The sequence below is a fragment of the Lagenorhynchus albirostris genome, chromosome 5 (genome assembly GCF_949774975.1).
Source record: "Lagenorhynchus albirostris chromosome 5, mLagAlb1.1, whole genome shotgun sequence".
NCBI classification, from domain to species: Eukaryota; Metazoa; Chordata; class Mammalia; order Artiodactyla; family Delphinidae; genus Lagenorhynchus; species Lagenorhynchus albirostris.
The window spans coordinates 140,861,053-140,875,764 of record NC_083099.1 but is presented as its reverse complement, the minus strand read 5'-3'; the positions used below and the strand labels follow the sequence as shown (position 1 = coordinate 140,875,764).

General features: G+C 45.6%; 2 protein-coding genes across 2 annotated transcripts in view; one reads left to right on the top strand and one right to left on the bottom strand.

The window, feature by feature from the left end:
• DSCAM (DS cell adhesion molecule) overlaps positions 1 to 14,712 on the top strand; it is a gene marked incomplete at its 5' end in the record, with an annotated part of 743,298 nt that overhangs the window by 85,945 nt on the left and 642,641 nt on the right. The gene's annotated exons all lie outside the window — the stretch shown is intronic.
• LOC132520732 (THAP domain-containing protein 6-like) lies at positions 3,237 to 3,841 on the bottom strand. The gene is made up of 2 exons (XM_060149462.1): positions 3,582 to 3,841; positions 3,237 to 3,456 (listed from the first exon to the last, which is right to left on the bottom strand). The coding sequence occupies exons 1-2, from the start codon at positions 3,839 to 3,841 to the stop codon at positions 3,237 to 3,239; spliced, it is 480 nt and encodes a 159-aa protein (XP_060005445.1).

The following is a 14,712-nucleotide window of genomic DNA, read 5'->3' as shown; positions in this document are numbered from 1 at the left end:
CTGACTATGGCAAAACAGTGACGCTGCTGATTGGCTTTGAGTGTCTGTAAGTGGCAACTTTTAACTCTGAATGGCCTGCAGCTGAGGCCTCTATGGTCCTGTTGAAAGAGCATTGTCTCTGGGGCAGGGCTGGCTGGGAAGCGAATCCGAATTCTGCTCTATATGATGCATGGATTTTTGTGCAGGTTACAGTGCCTCTCTCAGCCTCAGTTTCCTTATCTCAAAAAATGGGAATAATCTTGTAATACTTGGAGCAGGATTGAGGCAAGGACCAGTGGAATCAATGGGTGTGAAAGGATCAGATGCAGTGCCTGATTCTAAGTGGGGATCGGAGAGGTGAATTCTGCCTCTCACCACCTCCCTCCTTTGGGGTGTGGAGGGTGACGGCTGGACTTCGATGCTGAGACAGAGGGAGGAGGGGGGGAAAGTGGTGCTGAAAGCATAGGCACCACCTCATGCTGTGCGTTGACCGCCACCAGGGAGCATCTCAGAGATGGGGAAGTGGTTGTAGGCAAACTTCGACCATTTGTATTTGTGTCGGACTTAGCTGGTTCTCCTCCTTGCATAGCAAGGGCTGTGGGGTCCACCAGGCCAACAGCCAGGGCAGCAGTCTGAGAACTGGAGCAGATCTGTGCTGAAGGCAGCACCGAAGGGTCTTAGCAGCACAAGTCCCTGTTGACGTGAGTCCTAATCTTTAAGAACGCTCCCTGGAGTCCCCCAACTAGAAGAGGAAGAGGCTGAGACAGGTGAGCCAGCTTTTCTCAGTATCATGGGTATTTATCAGTGATTGGAAGGGCGTAGGGGAGACACGCACACACTTTCGAGGTTGTTCAGCTGGTTATTTTCATCAGGCTTCAAAAAGATGTCAACCAACAGAGAGAGACTCCAAAGTGCCGTGAGGCACCCAGAGTAGAGGTGGCTGCAAGGCTGTCATGATGTTGGAAGAATTAGGGGGTAGTGAGGGGTCTTGATTGTTGGGGTTTTGGGGAGTGGTGGGAGGTGAGATGGGACACTCCGGATGGAATTAGAATAAGAAAGTTTGAAAGGCTGAGGGGTGTGGAACCTGGGATCCCCCTGGGCGATTAGTTCTCGTTCTAGAAGGGACTCAACACCCCGGAGGTGGGATGGGGCAAAGACAGAGATCTGGGCTGGGAAGGAGCTGTTGTGATTTCTCCCTCCCACATGGTCCTATCCCCCCAGTCCACACCCCAGTACTCCTGTCAGGCAGCCCTGTGTAGCCTAGACCCCTCTGCTCTGAGGATCGTCACAAGTACATTGGAGTTCTTTGGGAGTAATTTATTAACTAGGATGCTCGTTTGGGTGCAGGCCAGACGAAGAGCTACAGATCAGATGTCTGCCTTAACACCACCTGCTAGAGTAGGCGTGTGTCTTGACCAGGCCTTCTGAAGAAGCCTGTTTCTCCTGAATTTCTGCCAGGCATGTCTTGGCTGGAAGAAAGACAAGCCCACTTGGGATGTAAAGGCTCCCTTAGGAGGTGGTTTAGCACCTTGCTGTCCCAAGGTGTCCAGGGTGGCTCTCCTGGTCCTCAGGCAAGCAGGCAGCTGCCTGCACAGCCACAGTGGGCCCCGGAGAAGGATAGGTGTTAGCAAAGGGATTCATTCACTTTTATGCCAGAAGTGACTGCACCTCCTCCCATCTGTATCTCAGTTTCAGTTTCTTCTTTTGTGATCTTTCTTTCTTCCCCGGGTTCTTTTTCTGTGTTTCCCAGAATATATATACATATTCATTTCCTAGGCTGCTATGACAAAGTACCACAAGCTGAGTGCCTTAAAACAAAAGATATTGATAGTTCCAGAGTTCTGGTGGCCGGAAGTCTGAAACTGAGGCGTTGGCAGGGTTAGTTCCTTCTGGCCGCTCTGAGGGGGTCCATGCCAGCCCTCAATCCCAGCTCCTGTGGCTGCCAGCAGCCCTCGGTTTATGGCTGCATCACTCCATTCTCCGCCTCTGTCATCACATGATATTCTCCTGGTGTGTCTGTCTCTGCACCTCTGGAACGTTGGTTATGTCTGTTTCCAAATAAGTTCACATTCATAGGTACTGGGGATTAGACCTTGAACATACCTTTTTGGGAGACACATTTCTTCTCATGACACTATACGTACAGAGTCCTGCACACAAAACAATGTCAGGCATATAGGGAGGGTTCAGCCATGCCTTGGTGAACAGATCAGCGAAAAGACCAGGCGTTAGAAGGCAAAGGAAGAGAACATTGCAGATCATTCTCAAACCACCCATTTAAAGGGCTTCTGTGGGGATGGCTGGGTTGGCTGGGCCTCTACTTGTGTTTCTTAGCTCCCAGGGGGCTAGCCTAGCTTGCCCACGTGGTGGTCATCCCATGTCTCCAGCAAGTTCCAGTGCACAGGCACTTTTCAGGCCTTTGCTTGCATCATGTTTGTAAATATCCCATTGGTTAAAGCAAGTCACATGGCCAAGCCCAGATTCAAGGACTTGAGAAGAAGACACTTCTTCATGCAAGGAGCTGCAGCCATCTTGCAAAGGCCAAGTACAGAGGGGTGGGAAAGTTTACTGCAACCATTTTTTGCGGGTAATCAACCATAGATTTTGATTGACATGATCTCTTGTATATGCAGTATAGTAAAATATGTATATATTGCCACTTGGTTGATAACTTTCTTCACAGAGCTATAGAATATTCTAGAAATTAATTGCACAGGCTTGCAAGCTACATGGCCTGGGTTGCAGTTCTGGCTCCAAGAAATACAAACTGTATGACCTTTGACCGACCTTTCTGTGCCTTAATTTCCTTGTGTATAAAATGGGGATAAAAATACCTCCTTCCTAGGGATGTGGGTGGTAAGGATTAAGTGAGTTAAAATATGAAAGTGTTTAGTACCGTACTTAGCATGTGGCAACCGCTAAATAAATGCTATATGTTTTGTTTTGTTTTGCGGTACGCCGGCCTCTCACTGTTGTGGCCTCTCCCTTTGCGGAGCACAGGCTCCGGACGTGCAGGCTCAGCGGCCATGGCTCACGGGCCCAGCTGCTCCGCGGCATGTGGGATCCTCCCGAACCGGGGCACGAACCCGTGTCCCCTGCATCGGCAGGCGGACCCCCAACCACTGCGCCACCAGGGAAGCCCTGACGGATATTATTTAATGATGGTGATCATTTTCTGGAAAGCTGTACCAATATCAATTTTAGGTAGAACATAACGTGAAATTATTTCATGAAATATAGTTCATACTCTCCTGACATCACTCCCGACAGAAAACTTCCAGTCTGTTTGCTGTTTCTTGGCAGATGAGACATTCATCCTTTAATTCCCTGATTGTCTTCCTCAGTGATTTTTGGAAACGTTTTTCTCCGTCTAAAACATTCCGCAGACTTTTCTTGGTATCCTCTAGCTCGCTGATCATTTGATCTAATTTATGTTTAAGTTTCTTTGGACTGTCCATTACACTGTAGCTATGCTCAAAAATGACCTGGGACTGGAATTCCTCCATACACGAGGAAGCACCAACAAGGTGGTGGCTGTGGTTTGTGACTGGAAGGGCTTGAGGGTGAAGTTTTTCCTACAGTGAAGCTTTTCTCTTTTCCCCTATAAGTGAGATGGGGAATTAGAAGGTATGACTCCAGGTTTCAGTTTAATATTTGGAGCGTTTCTGTCAAAATCTTTCTTAAAGTGCCTTGAACACAACACATCTCCTTTTTTAGGCTCCCAGATCAGGTCTTTTCTTGCTAATACCCATTTTCTTTTGACGTTTTCATCTGTGGGGAATATGCGAAATGTCAGTCCTTTTAACCTGGAATTTGGTAAACAGCGAGAAGCACATCCAATGGCCAAGCAAGATTTCACCATGGTTTTAGCGACTCATACCAGAACGTTAGCGGCGAAGGCAGCGACTAACGCTCACGACAGAGATTGCGCCTCCCCTCGCTCCCATCCCATCAGCCCTCTTGGTTTGCTGTTGAACTCACCTGTCCGCTAATGTGTGCATGGTGTGTGTGTGTGTGTGTGTGTGTGTGTGTGTGTGTGTGTGTGTGTGTGTGTTGCACGTGGTGTTGCAACAGGGAGGACAGGATAGTGGCAGGGTCAGCAGAACGATGGAGCCTGGGTCCAAGGTGTCTGGGGAAGGTGACTGGGAAGATGTCGGTGCCTCCACCTGGGCCCAGCATGGGAGGAGGTGGCTTGATGACGAGAAAGACTCGGCCACTCTTCCTTCCCATCTCTGTCACTGCCATGGTCATTGATTCACTGCCCCCAGGAACGAAAAGTAATGCCAAACAGTCACACAACCCCTTTCACTTTGCAGATGGAAATTTGAAAATGCAGTGAGGCTTAGTGGCAAATTCCAGGTCACAAAGCTCGCAAGTGCAGAACCGTGCATGTGAAGGGTGCAGACTTTTGGCTCTGCTGCAGTGGTAGTGCAGGTTCTTGTTTGTCTTAATTCATTCTACAAAGCATTGTTTTTTAAACATTTTACTTCTTGACTCTTCAGTTGCCCTTTGTATGCATATCAGGTGTGTGTTCCCATTAGGCTGATCTATAGCATAATTTCTACACTAGAAAAGGGAGTTAAATAGAGCACTGAGATGACTGTACTCATCTTAAGGTTATTTAAAAGCAATTACTACCATTAGTTGGAAGTGCTACCTCAGGCTACTGATAGTAATGTGCACCTAACAATCCAATTAGTTTGTAAATGGATTCGTTTATATCTTGACCAATGCATTTGCTTTCAATTCAGTATTATATAGATCTAAAGAGCGTCACTTGTATCCGTTTATACTTTGTATAATGTGTTGCTTCATCTTTAAGTAGAGGATTTACTCATTCCCTTCCCCCATGAAATGTTACTTCATTTATATTTTTGCTTCCTAAACTATGATTCGTGTCTTTTTAAGTTCCCTAATCCTTATTAAATCATTTTAGCTCTTTCTGTAGTTTTCAGGATTTCTAGCTGGTTTATATTCAGTATCCTTTGAGGTACAATCAAAGGTGATACTGTAACATCAGATCACATGCCAGCCCAGCCCTGTCTAAAAGCAACTTTCTGTGATGATGGAAATGTTCTAGAACATTAGACCACTTAGCGGCTCGTAGCCACTAGGCAGATGTGAACCCAAGCACTTGAAATGTGGTTAGAGTGACTAAGGAGTGGAATTACTAATTTTATTTAACTTTCATGGATTTGAATTTAATAGTCACATGCAGCTGTTGGCTGCCATATGGGATGGAACGGTTCTGGAGAACAAAGGACTGTAGATAAGCTATGGAAGGTCTTGACCCCTCCAAGGCTCTTTGTCACCCAGAGATAGAGGTCTTAGTGTCACCACACTGGACTCACCTGGTACAACCAGATTTTCCCTGGAGAAGGTCATTTTCTGGTATCTGAGAGGTCAAGGGAAACCTCCTGATACATGAAATTGGATGGATTCTTGTAGATACTCTCCCCAAATATATAAGTGATTAAGTAAAACAGTTTGTTCATCAAGCACCTGCCATGTAGCAGGAACACGGACAGGCTGGCTTCCCAAAGGCCTGGTGTCCAGGAGAAGGAAGCAAAATGCACGCTTACCTGAGCTTCGCACACAGTGGAGGCCCAGGGGCTGATTGTGTCTACTCAGGTGTGGCGTACCTGACGAGGTGTTAGATACTTTGGACCATAGTTTATCCCGTTGTTTGACATCCATTACCTCATTCATTCAGTCAACAGATGTTTATTGAGTGTCTAGTATATAATATTTGCTGGGGATAACTAGTAAGCACAACAAACTCATTCCTTCCTTCATTTACTTATTTGCTTATCTATCAATCTATCTACTACCTACCTACCTGTCTATCTGTCTAGCTGTCTATCCATCTGTCTATCATCTAATTTGTTTATTTCCTTGAGCTTTATTCACAGGGCTACCGTTGAACATTTGCATTCTTTTTTTTTTTTTTTTTTTTTGCGGTACGCGGGCCTCTCACTGTTGTGGCCTCTCCCGTTGCGGAGCACGGGCTCCGGACGCGCAGGCCCAGCGGCCATGGCTCACGGGTCCAGCCGCTCCGCGGCATGTGGGATCTTCCCAGACCGGGCAACGAACCCATGTCCCCTGCATCGGCAGGCGGACTCCCAACCACTGCGCCACCAGGGAGGGAAGCCCGAACATTTGCATTTTTATCCAGTGTTATAACAATGTTTTAAAGATAACTGCACGTTTTCTCACATATTGTCTCAAATCTTCTCGGTGTTCATGCCAAAGTGTCAGATGTCAATGGAGCCAAAGGTAATTTTCCTGAGGAAGAGCATTTAGCGGAGTCTCTGCCTCATGACGCCCTTTTCAGCTGTGGGATCCCGTGAGGACCCACGTGTATGTGGGCGGTGAAGGCAGCTGCTCTCAGGCAGGAGGGAGAGCTGAACCGGCTTTTGAGTAAAGGAGAGGCGCAGCAGAAAGGAAGCACCCGCTCTTAACAGAGGCTTTGGGAATTCATTCTCCTCTCTTGATACAAACCCCCATGCTACTAAGTCAAATTCCGTGGTTTGTGTAATGCATTAGAAGATTTCTTTCTTCATCATTGCCACGTACAAAGCGCTGTCGGCGGATACAAAATCAGAGATGACCGTCACCTGCTTCTTCCCTTGGCTGTTACAGCTCAGTCTCTTGGGGTGAGTTTTGCCATCCAGTTGGGCTGTGGGGCAAGAATAAGTAAACTGATTTTGCTGCACAGTGAGTTTGTAGTACGGCCAAGAAAGCAGAACAGAGCACTGTATCAGTCGTGGGACCGTATTTGAAATCCCGTATTATGAATATTGGATTCCAAAGAGGTGATGTGGTCTGCTGTGCTCTAAATGATTTTTCTTGTCTTTTTACAAATTTTTTAATATTAACATATGTCGTGAATTTTTAAATTAATTAATTTATTTATGGCTGTGTTGGGTCTTCGTTTCTGCGCGAGGGCTTTCTTTAGTTGCGGCGAGCAGGGGCCACTCTTCATCGCGGTGCGCGGGCCTCTCACTATCGCGGCCTCTCTTGTTGCAGAGCACAGGCTCTGGACGCGCAGGCTCAGTAATTGTGGCTCACGGGCCCAGTTGCTCCGCGGCATGTGGGATCTTCCCAGACCAGGGCTCGAACCTGTGTCCCCTGCATTGGCAGGCAGATTCTCAACCACTGTGCCACCAGGGAAGCCCTACAATTTTTTTACACTAAATAAATGGGTGTGTAGAACCCTTGCCGAAGTTAAGAAACCAAAGGGTGTCCTTGAAAATTCCCGTGTGCTCCTCTCCAATCACACCCCCTCCCCCAGAGGGAACCTCACTCCTGAATTTGATGTTAGTTAATCCTTGCTTTTCTTTGTAGTTGTGTCAACATGTGTTCGTAGCCCTAAGTAATATCTTGCTAAGATGTGCATGCTCTTGAACTTTATGTAATTAGAATCACAAAGGAGGTGTTCTTCTGGGACTGGCTTTTTTCTCAACATTATTGCTTTGAGATGTATCCATGATGGTGTGTGTAGTTCGTTCTTCCATCCAACAAATAATTATCTACGCAATTGCTGTGCCCATTGATTCTAGGTCTGGAGCTAGAGAGCAAACAAAACAGGCGACCCAGTGTCCTAAGGTAGCTTCATTCTTCTGCATGAACAGGATAAATAGACGGTGTAGCTGGTTAGACGGTAATTGGTGTCAGGGGAAAACTGAAGCAGTGAAGAGTAATTTTAGGGGAGATGTGGAGTTTCAGATGGGGGGCTGAGGAGGGGACATTTGTGTGAAAACCTGGGGATGGTGAGGGAGAGGGTCAGGGAGATGTCAGGGGAAGAACTTCCCAGGCAGAGCAAACAGGAAGTTCCAAAGCCCCACAGCAATGTTGAGTCAGGTGTGTTTCGAGTACTGTAAGGAGGCCTCTGTGGGGAGAAAGCAGGGTGACCAAGGGGGTGCAGATGGAGGAGATGAGGACCGAGAGAGAGTGGGAGGTGTTGGAGCAGAGTGACATTCTGTGACCAGAGTTCTGACCAGATTTCTCTGTCCATCGCGTGGAGCTCGCAGACCAAGCAGGCATTGCAGTCCTGCTAAGGAGAGGTGATACGGATGCGGTGGAAGGGGGTCGTGTTTCGGTTGAGCGTTAGGTTTTCCTGATGAATGGGATTTGCGGTGACAGAGAAAGGACGATTGCTTTCAGGTGCTGCTTGTGGTGATGGGGAAGCCGGAGGGAGGAGAGGTTGGAGGGCAGGTAGGGAAGGACCAGGGCTCACTTAGGGGCCTGTCCGCTCCGCAAAGCAAACCCAACGTCCTAGTGCAGATGGGAGGATGCAGTTGGGCATAGACGTTTGGAGTTCAGATGAGAGGTCTGGGCTAGAATGAGACATTAGGAGATGCCAGCCTAGAGATACCATTAAAAACCTTCAGGATGGGTGATCATCAAGGGAGTGAGTATAAATAGGGAAAAGGTCCCAGACTGAGTGCAGAGACACTTCAACATTCAGGAAACAAGAGGGAATCCTCAAAGGAATCTGAGTAGGAGCCTCCAGAGGCTTCTGGTCAGAGGGCGACCGGGCATAATCAGTAGCGTCGAACATTCATGTCATGCTGGGATGACATGTGGGCCATGGTGACGTCTATAAGAGCTGTTCTGGTGGCGCGGTGGGGAAAATCACCTGCTTAGGAGGTGAGAATAGAAGGCTGAGGGGGAAAGCGGAGCTAAGGAAGGATTTGAGATGAGAGGGTAAGATGGGTGCGATAACCTCTCAGCCGTATGCTGTTAGGAATGATCTAGTAGAGAAATGGAATTCAGTGATTTGAAAAAGAAAAATGTAATTCTGTGAAATGCCTACTAATGCCTTTAGCCCATTTGTTATTGGATTGTTTATCTTCTTCCTCTCTCTCTCTTTGTAGTTTATTATATATTCTTTATACTAATTCTTTGTTAGTAATATGGTTGCAGATGCTGTAAGTTTCTTCCCATTTGTGCTTTATATTTCACCTTTTTGCTGTTTTTCTTGATGAATAGGTACTCTCAGATTAATTTTCCAATTTTTGATTGGTGTTCCTGTCTTAAAAAATGTGTTCCTACTACACATTTCCTATTTTTTTTCCAGAATAGTTTGTATTGACTTGCATTTCATTAAGTCCTTAATTTACCTTGAGTTGATTTTTGTACAGTGAGAGATAGGGATTAAATTTTGTTTACCTCCATATGGTAACAAATAGTCCCAGCGTTATTTCCTGAGTGTCTCTTCTTTTCCTTTCTTCCCTCCTGTGTAGCGCAGGTCTCTTCTGGCCTCTCGTTGGCTCCAGAGACCCACTGGTCCATCCCCGCACCAACAGCCCAGTGGTTCAGTTACCGTGGTTTATAACTAGTCTTGTTATCGGGTAGAGTGAGTCCTTGCTGTTCTTGACTATTTAGACTTTTGTGTAAATTATGAAGTAAGATATTCGAGTTTCTCTGAAAAGCCTTTTAGAATTTTGATGAGACATTACAACATTGTGCTTAAGAAGACTCTGGCCCTAATATGCTTAGCATAGAATTCTGGCTATACCTCGTACCCACTTTGTGTCTCAGTTTCCTCATCTGCAAAACAGGGATGACAAAGATACTTCCTCATAATGAGAGGAGTAAAGAGTTACTGGCTGTGAGGCCCTCAAACATCCTCTGGTATATGGGAATCGCTGAGTATAAGGTGTCATCATTATTGTTATTTTTTATTGCCATTTCTTTTAAACTGTTGATCAGTTTAGGGAATGTTGACCTCTTTATACCACAAAGACAAATTTTGAGGGATTTAGGGAAAGTTCCTCAGACCCAGGAGTTGTGAGAGATCCTGAGACTTTCTTACCACATAGAAACGTGATATCTGAGTAAGTCTCTGTGGCATGAAATCATTTTACTGATGTAATTACAGATTATAAAGTAAATTTTATCAAATTTTATTTAGAATAAATAAATAAAATTTACTTGTTTGTTTTTAGAATAATTTTTCTGCATGTCAGATTTTACTTTTTTATACAAACCAGATTTTTCCCCTCTGATATGAGCAAATCCTCACTGCATTTTTTGGGGTGATGTGAATTCAACCTCTCCGGTAGGTTAACCCCTCTTATTATGTCAGGGTAGGGAATGAGTAAAAAATAATATACTTTGTGGAGAGAATTCTCTCATTTTCTGGGACTTGTAAGGACCTTATTTGTTCCAGGTGACAAGTTTCAAGTGGGATAAAAGGCCATTATTTGTGAGAAATGGCAGCTCAGATAGAGCAAAGTTGCTGCCAGGAGTTGATGATGCAGAAACAATTTCTTTGGGGCAAGACTGTATTGAATGGGGAATTATTAATGGCATTTAACTGTGTTATGGCTGTATGAACAGTGTCTGTGGGACCGCCCACCACATTCACTTGTGGGATGGGCTGCTCTTTGCAGGTTACTCTAAAAAAAAGCTCTTCAAAAGTGATTGCTTCAGACACTCTGCTTTCAGGCCATAAAGGTCATTAATCAGTAACCCGTTATGCTCCAATCAGAGCAGAATTTTAAACTCAATGCAAAAGCCTTCTACAGTGATATTCAGTTAATTTGTTGAGTGGAAGGTACTTTTTGGGAATCGTACTTATGAGTCAAGCAGACATGGGTTCAAACTCTGCTACTTACCAGGTGGGTGATTTGGAGGACATTACTTAACCTCTCCTGTAATTTACTTTCATCTTTAAAACTGAAATGATGGTGATGGTGCACATAATGATTTTGGTGATGAAGACAGTGATGACGATGATGGTGATTGTGACGATGAGATCCCCTTTCTCACATGATCGTTGTGAGGTTGAGACCTAATCCACGTAAAGTAACCAACGCAGAGCCTGGCCCGTTAAATTTCAGGTGCCCTTAACCTCTCTCCCAAACCGACTGCTCTTGTTCTGGATTTTCTTTATTTGGGCATAAGTATATCAGTTTTATATTGTTGCTGCATCAAATAATTATAACCTCAGTGACTTAAAGCAACACACCTTTATTCTCCTATAGCTTGGAGGTCAGAGGTCTGAAATCAGGTTCACTATCAGGTGTGTCGAGGGGTGTTCCCTCCAGAGGCTGTAGGAGAGTGTCCATCCCCTTGCCTTCACTTTCTCTAGAGCTGCATTCCTGGGCTCCTAGCGCCTTCTTCCACCTTTGAAGCCCACAGGGTAGCATCCTTTTTCCCTGGTCTCATTGTTTTCCTCTTCTGTATCAAATCTCCCTTTGTCGCTCTCTCGTAAAAACACTTGTGACTGCATTTATGGCCAAACAGATAATCCAGGAAAATCTCACCATCTCAAGATCTTTAATCACATCTGCAAAGTTCTTGTCACCATATAAGAAAACATTGACTGGTTCCAGGGGTTAAGACCTGCCTATCTTTGGGGGCCATTATTCAGCCTACCACACTAAGAATAAAGTAAGTTCAAAGTGAAAACACTATATAATGGTACCAGTTCATTAAAAAATAAAACCACCATGCTCAGCAAAGTCATATTCCATGTCACGTCCCTCATCAATTAAAAAATGTAGTGATTATACATAACAGTGATAAGAAAATCAGCTCACTGGACTGGAGCCTGCTGGGACTCCCTGGGAAGCCATTGGCAGTGCCAAGAGTAGAGGCTAAAGCTACTTGGAAGTTACATACTCTGCATCTTTAGGGGCCAAGATTACCTTGGGCTTCAACCTCGGATACTGTGTGTGGCTTTACCGGTTGTATATAAAGTTGTGAAGGACACCCACTGGAGTTATGCGGTGCACAACTAGTGTGGCTGTAAGTGGTGGACTCTGTGATGCCCACCAGACTATACACTCCAGGAATGTGTGTCCCATGTCTGTCTTGTATCCCCACTACCCACCACAGTGCTTGGCATAGAAGAGGCACTTGTATTTGGGGAAACAAAGGAATGAAAAGATGGGTGTTCCATCTGAGAACCACCAAGTAACTCCGCAGCTGTGGTACCCAGAAGCGTAGTCTCTCAGTATTGGCTGCACGTTAGAATCATCTGAGAAAGATCTTTAAAAAGAAAGTTCTGGGCCTGGACTCTGTTTACAAAGTTCTGATGTATGTGCTGTGGGTGGGGCCGTGGTATTACCACTGTTTTTACAAACATCCCAGGTGACTTTACAAGCAGCTAACTGTTGGTCTAGAGTAGTGGTTCTCAAACTTGTCCATTAGAATCACCTGGAGGGCTTGTTAGAATGCAGGTTTTCTGATTCCCTTGGGGGCTGAGCTATCCATTTCTAACAAGCTCCCGCCCCAGGCTCATGGTGCTGCTATCGGGACCGTACTTGGAGAACCACTGCTCTGGAGCGCAGTAGGTAAGTCTGTTTACCGTGCGCTGGGGTGAACGGTTGGGGCACCATTCTAGAAGAGTATTTGTGTGTGTACGTGTGTGTGCGTGTGTGTGTTTGTGCACACACAAGAGATATTGAGCACCCACTCTACACAGTTGAGATATCTAATTTTATTCCTTCTATCCAACAGCCTGCCAAGGTAGCCATGTTTAATCTTCAGTTTTTTAGCTGACAAACTAGAAAACCAGGGAGGTGAATTTTGCTTGTCATGCTTCCTCTTTTCAGTATGTCACAAAGTCACACCCTCCAGAGACTAGAGACATTTTCACTATTCTGTGCTCAGCTTTTTTCTCCATTTCTGATCACGGCTCCTGTCCTGACCTTGGTGACTGCCGTGAGAGGGCCCGGGGAGATTATCCTAGCCCCCACTTACTCTGTATAAGGGGAACAGCCTCTGTCCTCCTTGCACAGCACACATCGCTGCTTAGCTAAAATATCTTTTTTTTTTTTTTTTTTTGCTGTACGTGGGCCTCTCACTGTTGTGGCCTCTCCCGCTGCGGAGCACAGGCTCCGGACGCGCAGGCTCAACGGCCATGGCTCACGGGTCCAGCCGCTCTGTGGCATGTGGGATCTTCCCGGACCGGGGCACGAACCCGTGTCCCCTACGTCGGCAGGCGGACTCTCAACCACTGCGCCACCAGGGAAGCCCAGCTCAAATATCTTTTTTTTTTTTTTTTTTTCAGCTCAAATATCTTGAATCGACTTGAATAGAGACACTGCACGCTGACTGAGACTTGGGAAATGACAGCAATTTGAAATTTGCTGAGCTTAGCATCATTCTCCACTTCTGATATTTTGACTAGGACTTTGTAAGTTACAAGAGACATTTTTCCGGACCATACCACCTATCTCAAAGCCTCTGGGCACCATTTCAAAGGACTCCCTCCTTGCTGGCTGCCCTTCCTGGTTTTCTGAGCCCTCCTCTCATTCCCAGTGTCCCTACCACCCAGAAGTCTATGGTCCCCAGCCTCCCTTGCTTGGGTCAAAAACCTGGGCCCCACCCAGATGTATCCCAAACCTCCCTTTCATCTACTTTATCCAAACTGACATTGTCTGTTCTTGAAACACACAGCAACACTCGGCTAATGCAGAAGATTCTGTGATTAAAGTAGTTTGCACTCAGATGTAAATAAGGCTTGATGCTCCGTGGAAGTCTTAAATTTAACGAGGAGCTTGTAGTGACTCTCGTATATGGGACTATATGTGGTTAGGGGATGCCTGTGGACAGCAAATGCTGTGGACAGTTTCCTGACCTCCTTACCTGGACTGCCCTTAGTTTGATGGGGACTAAACAGAGGGTTTGAGGTTTCTGACCAAATCATCACCCCCTCTGCTCACTTTAGCTTTGCAAGGAGGCTGCAGAGAGCCCTGTCGTACTTGAGCTGGCGTGGCTCAAAGCTAACTGTGAATACTTGAAACTTCACATCTCAAATATGGAAGAAGACCTTCTTCTGAATCTGTTTTTCCCTCCTTATGAGGACTTCACGGGGCATAACTGTAGGCCTTTCAAGCAGTCGCTTTAAAAGGTTGTTGGCTACAGGGCTTCCCTCTGCTCACATCCCGTTGTTCCTACAGTCCTCGGGATAGAGGCTGGTAAAAGTTTGCTTATAAAGGTTTGCTGTGGCTCTTGGTTGGAATGTTGGCAGGAAGAAGGCTCACCTGCATCTCTTTCCTGAGGAGAGATTCCACCTGTGACAACGGGCCTGTTGAAAATCATGTCTGAAAACTGTAGACTAAAGTGAAAAAAAGCAACCAAGACTAAACTGCCTGCCAGGTTTAGGAGATTTGCTCTGATGGAGAAAACTGTAACCTACAAATTTGAAGTGATACAGTGACTGTGGGAAATAAAAACTGCACTTTGTCCTCCTTATTTCAGACTGAATTGTGCCCCCACCCACCCACCCACGTTCTTACATAGAAGTTCTAACCCCCAGTATCTCAGAGTGTGACTGGATTTGGAGACGGAGTCTTTAAAGAAATAATTAAGCTAAAATTATGTCATGAGACTGGGCCCTAATCCAATATAATTTGTGTCCTTATAAAAAGAAGAGATTAGGACTCAGGCACACACAGAAGGAAGACCCCGTGAGGACACAGGTAGAAGGAGGCCACCTGCAAACACAGGAGAGGGACCTCCAGAAAAAGTCAACCCTGTCGATACCTGAGCATGTAGGTTATGACAGGGTGTTGAATATAGATCCCTGTGCTATATAGTAGGCCCTTGTTGATCATCTATTGATGTTTCATAAATAGTAGTGTGTATCTGTTAATTCCAAACTCCTAATTTATCTCCCCCAACCCTGCTATCCCCTTTGGTAGTTATAAGTTTTTTTTCTATGTCTGTGAGTCTATTTCTGTTTTGTAAATAAGTTCATTTGTATCATTTTTT